The sequence below is a fragment of the Peromyscus californicus genome, unplaced genomic scaffold, assembly GCF_007827085.1.
Source record: "Peromyscus californicus insignis strain IS unplaced genomic scaffold, ASM782708v3 Scaffold_24__1_contigs__length_46423439, whole genome shotgun sequence".
In the NCBI taxonomy this organism is placed as follows: Eukaryota; Metazoa; Chordata; class Mammalia; order Rodentia; family Cricetidae; genus Peromyscus; species Peromyscus californicus.
Window position 1 is genome coordinate 33,852,914 of NW_026294535.1, and position 12,804 is coordinate 33,865,717.

At 43.0% G+C, this 12,804-nt stretch overlaps 1 protein-coding gene across 1 annotated transcript in view; it reads right to left on the reverse strand.

Annotated features, from left to right (window-relative positions):
- The window catches only part of Myrfl (myelin regulatory factor like), a 109,664-nt gene that overhangs the window by 29,458 nt on the left and 67,402 nt on the right, over positions 1–12,804 (reverse strand). Inside the window, exons 12-13 of the mRNA XM_052752885.1 lie at positions 12,537–12,645; positions 11,700–11,809 (exon numbers count right to left, since the gene is read on the reverse strand). Of these exons, the coding sequence (XP_052608845.1) occupies positions 11,700–11,809; positions 12,537–12,645 (219 nt within the window). The remainder of the gene's footprint in view (positions 1–11,699; positions 11,810–12,536; positions 12,646–12,804) is intronic.

Sequence of the window (12,804 nt, forward strand, 5' to 3'; positions counted from 1 at the left end):
TCTAAAAGTGAGGGAGACATATAAACTGTGCCTAATTTTCTCATATTGAAAAAAAATCAAAAATTATAACTAAAAATTTTATACATAATGGGAAAGAAGAAGCAAGGTAGGTCAAGTGGATAAAACCAGGCTCTCAGAAGAACCCTCCTGGGGTTGGGGATTTAGCTCAGTGGTAGAGCGCTTGCCTAGCAAGCACAAGGCTCTGGGTTCAATCCTCAGCTCTGAAAAAAAAAAAAAAGAATAAGCCTCCATATATATGATATATATATCATATATATATATATATGATATATATATTATGTTGTAATATGTAGACTTGCCTTGAGAATAAGGTGGGTACTTTTCTTTACGTTCTCATTCACAGGGGAATCTACCCTCTAATTGCTAAATACATATATCAGGTGGGAGAATATAGGAGGAAAGTCCAAGACACTAGGAAGGGGCTCCTGAGACTGGGAGAAGGATGTTCTGAGGGAGGGGGGTAGGGAAGACAGCAGATCAGGATTAAAAGGGTCAGCTGGGGTGAAAGGTACCCCAGGAAATGGTACAGAGAGATACTGGGAAAATCAACCAAAGGCAATATGTACAAAAACCCCATTTGGAATCCTACTGCTTTGTAAGGTTATAAAAAAAAAAATAGAGATGTAAATACAATAAAATGCAAAGAAAGAACATTGTGGGCTTTTTTTTTTTTTTAATGGTGAACCAGGGGACTGGGGAGATGGCTCAGCGGTTAAGAGCACTGACTGCTCTTCTAGAGGACCTGGGTTCAGTTCAATTCCCAGCACCCACATGGCAGCTCACAGCTGTCTGTAACTCCAAGATCTGACACCCTCACACAGAAATACATGCAGGCAAAACACCAATGAACATAAGATAAAAATAAATAAATTATTAAAAATTAAAAATGGTGAACCATCATTAGACCAAAAAAGCATTTTGTAAAGAAAAAGCAAAGGAATGAACATAAAGTGGTATTGAGTTTCTGGTTTAGCTTTACAGAAAGAATTTATTTTTAACTATGTCTTCAAAACAGTAATTAACTAGTCCTTCTTAGAAAGATATATTCTATACACCAAAATAAAAATAATTAGCAATAAAATCTTAAAAGTTTAATAATCACACTGTTAGTAATAACAGTGAGGGATTATATGTACACATATACCATATATGATTATAACTGAATATAACAGATACATGATTATGTTAGAGACCTGGGGTTTTAAGCATTCAAAATACAAGATATAAATACAAAGCCAAAAATTTGCGTAAAAGCCTAGCAACTCTAAGTTTAAATTATAAGTATCACCATGGATTCCTGATGTATTCTATATCCTTAGAGGAAAGCCATTTCCTAGCCTTACCCATGACAAAGTATAATAACAAGATATTTCTGACCCACTAACAGTGAGCGCCTTCACTGTGGTCTCTAGACACTGCTCACTGAAAGGAACCAGGAATCTTGGGAGGAAGGGCAGCCTCAGGTTTGGGGCAGGCAGGGTGTGAAGGGAGAGCTCAGACAGCTACCTGAGGCAGCAGAGGATGGCCACCCACAACTGTGGGTATGCCAGAGTAACCAAGAACCGCCTGGAGAAACCAGAGGACATCAAAGGGCACATTGCTGAACTAGATCAAAGACTCAAATGTGTTTTAAAAGCACCCACAGTCGTATGCTGTACCCAATTTAAAAATGCTTTATTGGTTGCCTTCAGTAGGTATTAGAGGTTTAACTGGTTTTTTTTTTTTCTTTTCAAAAACTCATTAAGAAAGGAAGGAAGGGATGAAGTTTTGCATCCTCAACTGTATGTCATCTACGTAGCTGGTAAGGAAGAGGGTCTTCATTTTAGTAGAATGCCAAAGGTTAAATAAAGAATCATAGAGCATCACCCCCAATGAAATAGTAGATCTAATAGAAAATTATTTTCAATGGTTGCCCAAACCAGATGGATATCTATAACTTCTTTTAAAAAATTAAAAAAAAAATACACTTGTGAAATTTCAGCACCAACTATGGTAAAATGTACCATAATTGGTAGATTTTTGTGTGTGATAATGGTATATTAGTTCAGTTTTTAAGAGTTGGTCTTTCCCTTTCAGAAAAATGTTGCTGGGCTGAGGAGATAGCTCCACATGTAAAATCTTTGCTGTGCAAGCAGGAAGGTATAAGTTAGACACCCAGAACCCAAGGGGAGAGAGCCAGGCAGCCATAGTGATGTGTGCTTGTAACTCCAGCTCTAGAGAGACAGATGGGCAGTCCCCAGGGCTTATGCTGAACATTCTAGGCTAATAAGCAAGCCAATGAGAGACTTTGTCTCAAAAAACAAGATTGGTGGCACTTCTGAGGAAAGATACACACACATACACACACACAGAGTGGGGGGCAGAACATGTTAGAGTATCTATAATAAACTGATATAACTTTGGAACTTGGTTTAAATAATTTAGTTGGAAATAAGAATCTGTAGTATATTAGGATTTGAATGTGAGATACCCTGCAGACTCAGGGTTGCCCAAGATGCCCTCCATAGACTCACGTGCTCGAACACATGGCTGCCTGATTGGTGGCACTGTTTTAAGAATTCATCACCTTTGGAACGGGCACAGAGCTTCTGGAAGTGGGTCAGTGGGATGGGCCTTTGAGGGGTCTAGCCCAGGCTACCTGCAGCCTGAGACTTCATTTCCTGATTCACAAAGACCTGAGGAAGTGCTGCCTTGTGGGGTCGCTATCACAAATGTCCCCACCATCAGTGGCTGAACCTGTCTCGTAATAGATCTTTCTTCCCTCAAGTGGCTTCTGTCAGCTTCTGTCACAGTGATGAGAAAAATAATTAATATTCAATGGAGTCCAAGTGAGATAGGTGTAGGTTTTCATGACTGTGGTGGTTTGAATGAAAATGGCCGCCATAGGCTCATGGGGAGTGGCACCATTAGGAGGTGTGGCCTTGTTGGAGGAAGTGTGTCACTAGGGGTGGGCTTTGAGGTTTCAGGTGCTCAAGCCAGGCCCACTGTCTCTCTTTCTTCTTGCTGCCTGCTGATCCAGATGTAGAACTCTTGGCTCCTCCTCCAGCACCATGTCTGCCTGCATGGCACTGTGTCCCACCATGATGATGATGGACTAAACCTCTGAACCTGTAAGCCAGCCCTAATTAAATGTTTTCCTTTATAAGAGTTGCCATGGTCATGGTGTCTCTTTACAGCAATGAAACCCTAACTAAGACAACTACTATTCTACTTTGGTATGCATTAAAACTTTTTCTTTGAGACTAGAGAGATGGCTCAGTGGCTAGGAGCACATACTACTCTTGTAGAGGAAGTGAGTTTAGTCCCGGTATCTACATGGCCACTCAAAATTGCCTGTAACTCCAGTGGGGAGTCTGATGCCTGTGACTTCCGGTCTCCTTATGCATCTGCACTCACATACACATACATATACATCATTTAAAAAAAACCAAACAAACATTCATTTAAAATTTTTTTTCTTTAAAAATAAATGAAAGATCTTCTGGGGAAAAAAATCCTTTCTAGTGTTTCCAATGCTGGTCCAGGCTTTTCCATTTGTTTAGTGAAACAAAAACAGAAGTAGTGAAGATAAGAGAGCCATTCCACGGTTCTAAATCAAAATGGATGTCATATGATTGCCCGCTGAGCTTAGATTACAGAGCATATTGAACAACGACAGCTGTAATATTTACAGCAGACCACATGGTCAGTAGATATCCACTCAGCAGTCCAAACCACATTGCCAGCCATCCTCTCTGATCTCTTTCCCCTCTCAACGCACACACAGACCGTCGGCTATCCCACCGCTCCGGAGTCCACTCCCTTCCTCCACCGTGCCCTGCTCACACTCCTTCCTTTCTGTGCTTACTCCTTTTTGAAAAACGTCTTCTCAATACACCGTGATTTCGCTCTAACCGAAGCAGACGGCGGAGGAGGATGAAGCCCTCTCTGACTGGTGTCCACTCCTTCTGCGATGCCTTCCCCAAGGGGATTTTTAACACTGCCTTAGGAGACATAAGCAATTGCTGCACATGTCTAGTTACTTATCAATAGTGATAAAAGGCCAGCTCTAATTTCTTCAGGTCAGATTTTCCAGCACCATATATCTTGTAGTAGGTCCAATAGGCAAGGAGATAATTCACATGCTTTCCTATTTAGAAAGCAATAAAAATGGAGAGGGGATTTATTACTTCTGTCTGATTATAATCATGGCTTGTCATGGCTTTACGGAAATTTCTAGGATAGGTTATAGCCATCAACTCTTGCTAAAACACTTCAAATTCTAACTTTTGTCCTACATCATTGCAATGAGGCTTGTAAGGATGAGAAATAGTTGTGTGGTTTTTTTCTAATGTCCTTTACCCTGCTGATAGGGTCACCCTGAGAGTATCTGATGAGGAATGTACATCTGGATGCTTGAGGAACTCTTTCCTCATAGACATGAAGAGTGTCCATGTAGAGGTTTGAATTTATTAGTGTTGAGCAGAGTACACCCTACCCTGAGGCCTTTCTTATTGATAATCACCTTTGGTTATAAACAAGTGAATCTAATTCATTACTTAACTCTGCCCAGTTAAGAATGGGGTCCAATACCTAAGCGGAAACACAACTTCATGGTTGTGATAGGAAAAACATTGTCGTAGAAATTACTGCTAATGTTGGGAAAGGGTAATCTTGGTGTTGCACAAAGGGACACATGAACAAAGTGGAGTAACTCAGCAAGGCAATTTCATTTGCAGAAAGAGCATATGTGCCAGAGCCCAGACTGAGCTAGCATGCATGGCCGACATGGCCTCCGTCTTTTATTCCCCATGTAGGTGGTCACTATGTCCCACCCCAAAGCAGGGAGCTCTATTTCACAATCTAATGTAATTAGGTAATCAACAAGAAGGGGGAGAGGGGAGGTTCAGGGAGTGGAGCTCTTGTCTGCTTAACTATCTTTGCTAGAAAAACAGCAACCATAGTTTCTCACCCGGGTCAGTGGGATGGCTCAGTACAGAAAGTTCTGGTTGCTCAATCTGATAACCTGAGTTCATTCTCCGGGCCCCACCTGGTGGAAGAATGGAACCAACTCTTCTAAGTTGTCCTCTGCTATCCAGGCATGTGCCATGGGATGTGTGCAAACACAGTTACTAACTGCTTCAAAGCCCACAGACTTTCTTATCCACGGTTTGAATGGAATCCCTCCTCATCATCGAACACTTTGATGTGCTAAACATTCTCCTGAACAGCAGGAGGAAATCAACCAACCACTGCAGACAAAGTTCCTGCCTTCAGAGAGCACACTGTTTAATGGAGAAACTGTCCAGCAGTAAGAATAAAGCAGAAATAAGTCACATAGTTCTAAAGTGTTATTAACACTACCATCACTGCCTGCAGCTATTTTGATTTAGATTTAGAATATTAGTTTTGTTTTGAGGGTACCAGGAAAGAATAAAATAACAGAGCCAAATTTGTCCCCCCCATACACACACACACACACACACACACACACACACACACACACACACACACACGACAAATAAATAAAAATGAATAGAATGCTGGACCAAATTCAAAGAAGAAGGAATGTAAGTATGGACTACAAGAAAGAGGTCCACAGGGCCCTTACTAATCAGAAAAAAGCAAAGATAATTTCATTCGATAAAAATAGCATATTTTAGAAAGTCAGATGTCTCACTAGTGTTGGGGATGAGAACCAGCCAGCAATCTGGTGGGTAGTTTGTTGGCTTGCTGAGACAGGGTTACATTTAGTCTAGGCTGGCCTGAAACCCATGATCCTCCTGCTTCAGCCTTCCGAGTGTTGAGATTGTAGTCATGGTCACCGTACTCAGCCAGGCAGTATTTCATACCATGAAGGCTGCCTGCATCCAGTACCACTCCCAGCATATATCCCAGCTGGGACCTCCCAGCTCATCTGTCTCCTCCTGCTTCCTTTCTGGTCCTCTTAACGTGAGGTTTGCTGTCCTTGCCATGTCTTTTCCTAATTTGCCCCATACTCCCAGTCTCTGTGGGTGCCCTTCTTTCTCTACAGCAATGGTTCTCAACCTTCCTAAGGCTGTGAACCTTTAATACAGCTCCTTATGTTGTGTTGACCCCCAGCCATAAAATTATTGTCGTTGTTACTTCATAACTGTAAATGTTGCTATAGTTATGAATCATAATATAAATAGCTGTGTTTTCAGATGGTGTTTGGGGGGTGTGACCCACAGGTTGAGAACCACTGCTCTACAGCCTCAACCAAATGCCGCTTCCAACAATTCGCATTGGTCTTCTAGTTCTCATTCCACATAAAATTGAAAACTTGTAGGGCCATACAAGCCACAGTGTGAAGGCACATGAAGCCCCTGCTGGGGACATTCACCCCAGCCCCATGTTTCCAGGACTTCTGATGTTTCACAGAAGACAAGAGTCTAAAAAAGCATGAGAAGATTTCTGATTGTTTAAATATAGGCAACAGATTTGCAAGTTTTTTAAACTACAAGAGAAGAACTATCTTCAGGCCAGACTTGGCCACCAGCTTTTCATCTGTGACTTTCGTCCATAATCTCTCCCTTCCTGGCATCCTCACGCTTTGCTGCCGCCTCCTCTCTGTCCCCAGCTGCTCTCTGGAGTTCCACAACCCACATAGCCTTCTGGTCATGTTCATCTTGAGGGTTCAATCGACATCTCAAGGCCAAATCTGAACTCATCTGTCCCAGAAATTTACTTCTTCAGATTTTCGTAGGCCAAGAAACTACTTCTCTTCACTGGGATTCAGAAACCAGGAATAAACATAAATCCTTCCCAGGATGCCTATAGCATAATGGACCCTGGACTTGTCAGCACAGGGTTTAAGAAGTGTGTTCTTCTACCATGACAGAACAATGGGATAAACACTCAAGAGTGTGTCTTCAGAGGCCTACGGATCAACCTAGACATCACACAACTCATTAATTCATGCTTCCAATATTTGTTGAATTCCTACAGTGCTTTAAGCCCTGGCGTAGAAGGTACAATAAAGTACTAGAGAAATAATTTTGAAAAACATAGGGTTTTGCTCTCACACAACTCTTTAGGGAGACAGCAAAGAACAAGTAAATATACAGGTAATTTCAGTTGGACACAAATCCCCTCAAGCTGCTATGAGCCAGAGTGTACAAATATTCACAGTAGAGAGGCCCAGCTGAGGGGTAGATGGGGGTCTGTGCAAAGTTACCATATACCCAAGAATGACCCCGAGCCTCACAAACAGAACTGATCTGACCATTTCAGATAAACCATCAGGGAAGGCCTGGGCAGTGAAGTCCAGACGATGAGCCTGACTGTGGGGAGAGTCTTTAGGGCAGAAAACACTTGGCTCTGGGGAAGAAACATACTGGGCAGTTTTGAGGATGAGAATGGAAAAGTCTACTAAAAAAGGGGGGGTTCACAAACAGGAGGTGTCTACATGGTTGATTAAGGGGAGCAGGACACGGCAGGGGAGGATATCTTAGTTAAGGTTCCTGGTACTATAATAAAACACCATGACTGTAAGCAACTTGGAAAAGAAAGGGTTTATTTCATGCTTACCATCACCCCCAAGAAACCAGGGAACAACTCAGGGCGGGAACCTGGAGGCAGGAGCTGATGCAGAGAGGAATGCCGCTTATCGGCTTGCTCCTCATGGCTTGCTCAGCCTGCTTTCTTCTATACCCTCAAGACTACCTTGGTGGCATCCCAGGGACAGACTTGTACGAACAGCCAGGTAACTTTTGACAAGGATGCTGGGGCCACTTAGCGACAAGAGGACCATTTTTAATAGATGATTGGAAAATTGAATATCCACATGCTGGAGCTGTACCTTGCTTCGCACTGTCTACAACATCAACTCAAGTGCATCAAAAAGCTAAATGTGAAGCCAGGCGGTGGTGGCGCACACCTTTAATCCCAGCACTCGGGAGGCAGAGGCAGGTGGATCTTTGTGAGTTCGAGGCCAGCCTGGTCTACAGAGTGAGATCCAGGAAAGGCACAAAGCTACACAGAGAAACCCTGTCTTGAAAAACCAAAAAAAAAAAAAAAAAAGCTAAATGTGAGACCTAAACATATAAAACCCTCCGAAGGACAGAGTCTACACACTGGATTTGGAAATGATGTCTCAGATATGATACCAAAGGCTCAGGAAATAAAAGAGAAAAATGGATAAACAGGACATCAAACTTAAGAACTTCTGCACATAAAAAGACATTATCAAGAGAATCAAAGGATAATTTATAGCTGTGTAGTGGTACACACCTGTAGTCACAGAAGTCAGGAGGCTGAGGCAGGAGGGCTGCCGTGAGTTTAAGGACAGCCTGGGTTAATTAAAACAACCCTGTCTCATAAAACAGAAAGAAAGAGAGAAAGAAAGAAAGAGAGGGGGAGGGAGGGAGGGAGGGAGGGAGGGAGGGAGGGAGGAAGGGAGGAAGGAAGGAAGGAAGGAAGGAAGGAAGGAAGGAAGGAAGGAAGGGAGGGAGGGAGGGAGGGAGGGAGGGAGGAAGGAAGGAAGGAAGGGAAAAGAGAAGACAGCATGTAGAACATAGAACAGAATAAAGTGTATCTGAAAAAGTGATGGACACCCAGAGGACAGAAAATTCTAACAAAACAAAAAAGGCAAAAAACCAAATTGACATAGACATTTCTCAGAAGATGTCCCAACAATGGTCAACACTGACATTAGGAGACACTCCTCACTAATCACTCGGAACGTGCAAATCTCAGCCACATAATGAGATGGCTGCTATTCAGAAAATAACAAGTGTCGGTAAAGAAACTAGAACACTTTGTCACTGCAATGAGAATGCAGCATTTCTGAAACAGTAGGATTATTCTTCAAATCTGAAATAGAACTACCATATGTGCTGCCTAGATTTATATCAACTTGATGTAAACTAGAGACATGTGAGAGGAGGGAACCTCAACCGAGAGAATGCCTTCATAAGATCTGGCTGTAGTCAAGTCTGTAAGGCAATTTCCTAATTAGTGTTTGATGGGGGAAGGCCCAGCCCATGGTGGGTGGTGCCATCCCTGAGCTGGTTGTCCTGGGTTCTATAAAAAAGCAGACTGAACAAGCCATGAGGAGCAAGCCGGTAAGCAGTACCCCTCCATGGCCTCTGCATCAGCTCCTGCCTCCAGGTTCCTGCCCTGCTCGAGATCCTGTCCTGACTTCCTTCAATGATGAACACAGATATATGGAAGTGTAAGTCAAGTAAACCCTTTCCTCCCCAACTTGCTTTATGGTAATGGTGTTTCATCATAGCAATGGAAACCCTAAGACACCATATGACCCAGAAATTCCACTTCTGGGTGTACATTCCCCCAAAAGTAAAAACCAGGACTCAAAAAGATATTTTCACACCCATCATTTACAGTGGTTAAGATGGAAAAGCAACTGGTGTCCATCTGTGATTGAATCAGTAAGAAAAATGTGATTAATACATGCAACAGAACATTGCTTTGCCTTAAAATGGGAAAAAAATTGTCTATACTACAACATGAACAGGCCTCGGTTGACCAAGTGAAATAGGCTATCATAAAAGGCAACCCTGCACGATGCCATCCATCTGAAGTACTTGGAGTAGTCAGATCCAGACAAAGTAAAATGTGGGCTGCCAGTCATTAGGAGAAAAAAGACAGGCGGAGCTATTGCTAATGAATACAGAATTTCAGTGTTACCGAATAAAGAGTTCTGGAGATGGGTGGTGATGGTGGCTCATCCACATAATGGATATGCTTGAGATCACGGAGCTCGACCTTCAAAGGTGGCTAAGATGCTAAACATCATGTTGTCTATACGTATATCTTCACTACAATAAAAGGAAATGGAAAAGAAGTCCATTGATTTCTCACTCCGTGCTTCTCCAACAGTCTGGGCAAGGGCGTCTAAAGCAGAGCTTCTGAGGAAGATGAGGGAGATGTGGTCCTGGCAGCAGAGGCAGGACTTGCTTCTGTCAGGTGGCTCTTGCAGCCCAGGGCGGAGCGAGCCTCTGAGAGGCTGCTTCCCACTTGTTTGTTGAACAGAGCTTTGCTAGCGGAAGATGGTGGAGGAGTTGGGCACAAAAAGGCACAGCTTGGTTTGGCTATGACCAGCAGGGCTGGCAAGATTGGTATCACTTGCAGGGTGCTTAGTCCCATGGGTGCTGTCCCATTCCTGCCAGATTAGAACGTGCATTTAAGTGAGACCCCGCCCCCAGTGGGGTATATGCACTTCAAAGTTCGAGAAGCACTCCCCCATGAACTAATGAATTAGAAATTAGTCTCCACGCAAACATCTATGCCCACTGCTAAGAAAATCCCTATGGCAATCAGGCTTTCCTCTCCATACCTAATACATTCATCCAATGCACAGTGAGCCGGCAGCTGAGTCATTTGCGAGCCTTGCAAAAGAGCAGGATGTCACAAGATTGACAGACGTGATATCACAGAACTACTCAAATCACACAGGCTGTATTGACAGGAGAGAAGCTGGCTAACTTAGACCTGTTATCCAGTGAGGGGCCTAATCTAGAGGCACAGGGGCATCCTTCAACAGAGAACAATTTGAATATCAACGGATCTAGACAAGCCCTCGGTGAAACAGAAGAGACTCACAAAGATCCTTGTAAAAATTACCCACTTTATGATCCCATTGTGGAACTTACAGTTTCATCGAGAAAAAAAAAACTATGCAAAAATTGCAACACTATGTCCAATCATTAATTATTCCGAGAAGAAGCACATTGAAAAATTACTATTTTCCTGGTATCATAGAACATAAGTATTTTTGTTATAAGCTGTAGTCTTGCTTCCATTTTATTCTATTTTTAATTATTTTATTATTTTGTGTGTATGACTATTTTGCCTTCATGTATGTCTGTGCACCACGTGAGTGCAGGGCTGGTGTTACAGATGGTTGTGAGCTGCCATGTGGATGCTGGGAATTGAACCTGGGTCCTTTGGAAGATCAGCAAGTGCCATTAACCACTGAGCCATCGTTCCACCTGCAGTTCTGTTTTTAAAGATGAGATATCACTGAGCTTCTTGTTAAGGTTTCCCATGCTGTCTGGACCTTGTTTGAAAACAGCCATACAAAGTGGATTCTGCCTGGGCCAGATTTCTTTCAATAATCCTAGCTGAAAAGGATTCTAACCATTGCATTATTTTTCCCTTATGGAGCCTATCATCATCATCATCATCATCACCATCACCATCATCATTATCATTACCATCATCATCATTATCATCATCATCATCATCAACATCATCACCAACATCACATCATCATCATCATCATCATCACCATCACCATCATCATTATCATTACCATCATCATCATTATCATCATCATCACCATCAACATCATCACCAACATCATCATTGCTATTGTCATTATAGGTTAGGAAAGTATAGATATATTTAGATATGAGGTATAAAGTGGCATTCCAATTTTTTAAATACAATGTGGAATGACTAGATGAAGTCCACCAACTGAGTCATTCATTACTGCAGCCATTTGACACCTCCCAGGATGAAAACCTCCTTGGGACTTTGTGGTACCTCGAGTGACCAGTGTGTGATAATTGGTACCCACTCTACAGCTCAGTGAACGACTCTTTTCAAGCCACATTTCCAGGTGAACTGTGTCTGCCCACTGTGCTGCCACCGGGTTCAGCGGTGAGTGGCAGCCACAGCTAGCTGCTGACACCTTTCGAACAACTAATTACCTTATCCACCATGAGGAAGTTCTCCAGCGTCTCCCCATTTCCACACGCGACGTCCCCAACCTCTCTTACGGCTCTGGGCAGGACCTCTTGCACCTCTTGGGCAATCATTCCTATACACAGAACACTCCAGCAGGGTTAGTGGGGGCGGGGCGATGCTCGCAGGATTTCCTACATCAGAATGGACTACCGACAGCCATGGGGATTCTGGAAAGAGTTTACCTCAGCTTTGCTTTGATCTACAACTGAAGCAAGAACCACTATAGAAATAAAAGTCTCCCCACGACTTCCCTTCCTCCCCCTCCTCACTCTTCTATTGTTTTAAGACTCTATCTAATGTTGGGAAGGGTGAATAAACACCTTTAAATCCCTATACAGAGAAGGAAGCAAGTTATTAGTTTGATTCCTTTACGTTCCTATAGGAGACTTTGATTCCTCAGTGTTCCTGCTTCTTTTTAGGATTCCCAGGCTGAGGAACGAGCATTACTGTGCTGATGGTCTCTTAACTAGCTTCACCCATCTGTCATCCTTTTACTCCGTCCCTAGACTGCCCAGGACTCCCCTTCATACAGCTTTGCTGCTCTCTGCCCTTACACCCTCACCTCACAAGCAATCTATTCAAACTACTCTACCAGGACTTGGGGTGCAGCATGGAGGCGTTAAGTAAAGGTGACCCACACATTCTCTAATCTTCCCTATTCCAGTGACTGTGGGCTTCACAGAGGATGTGCTGGATCGGCACGGTATTGTCAAATGCCCCAGCACACAAGTTCACGATCAAGAGACCAAGAGTTGCTTCAGAGCTGAGAACAGAAAATTGAAGAGGCTCTGTGTCTGTACCTGTTTGGTGGGCCGTGTTTATCCCCATGGCAGATGCAAATTCCGGCTTGTAGTCATATTCAACAATCCTCATCTGGGCTATTCTTCTCAGCTGTTCGTTTGTGTCAACCTGATTTAATTAAAGGAGAGCAAATTTCACCTGTTTAGGTATTTGTTATTCAAATCAACAGCAAGCATGACCCCGAGAGGCTAGGTAGACTGACAGCCTGACTGCCCTTTTCTGTTGACTGAACTAGATTAGGAGATGCTTCCTACCTCCTCCTCAGGA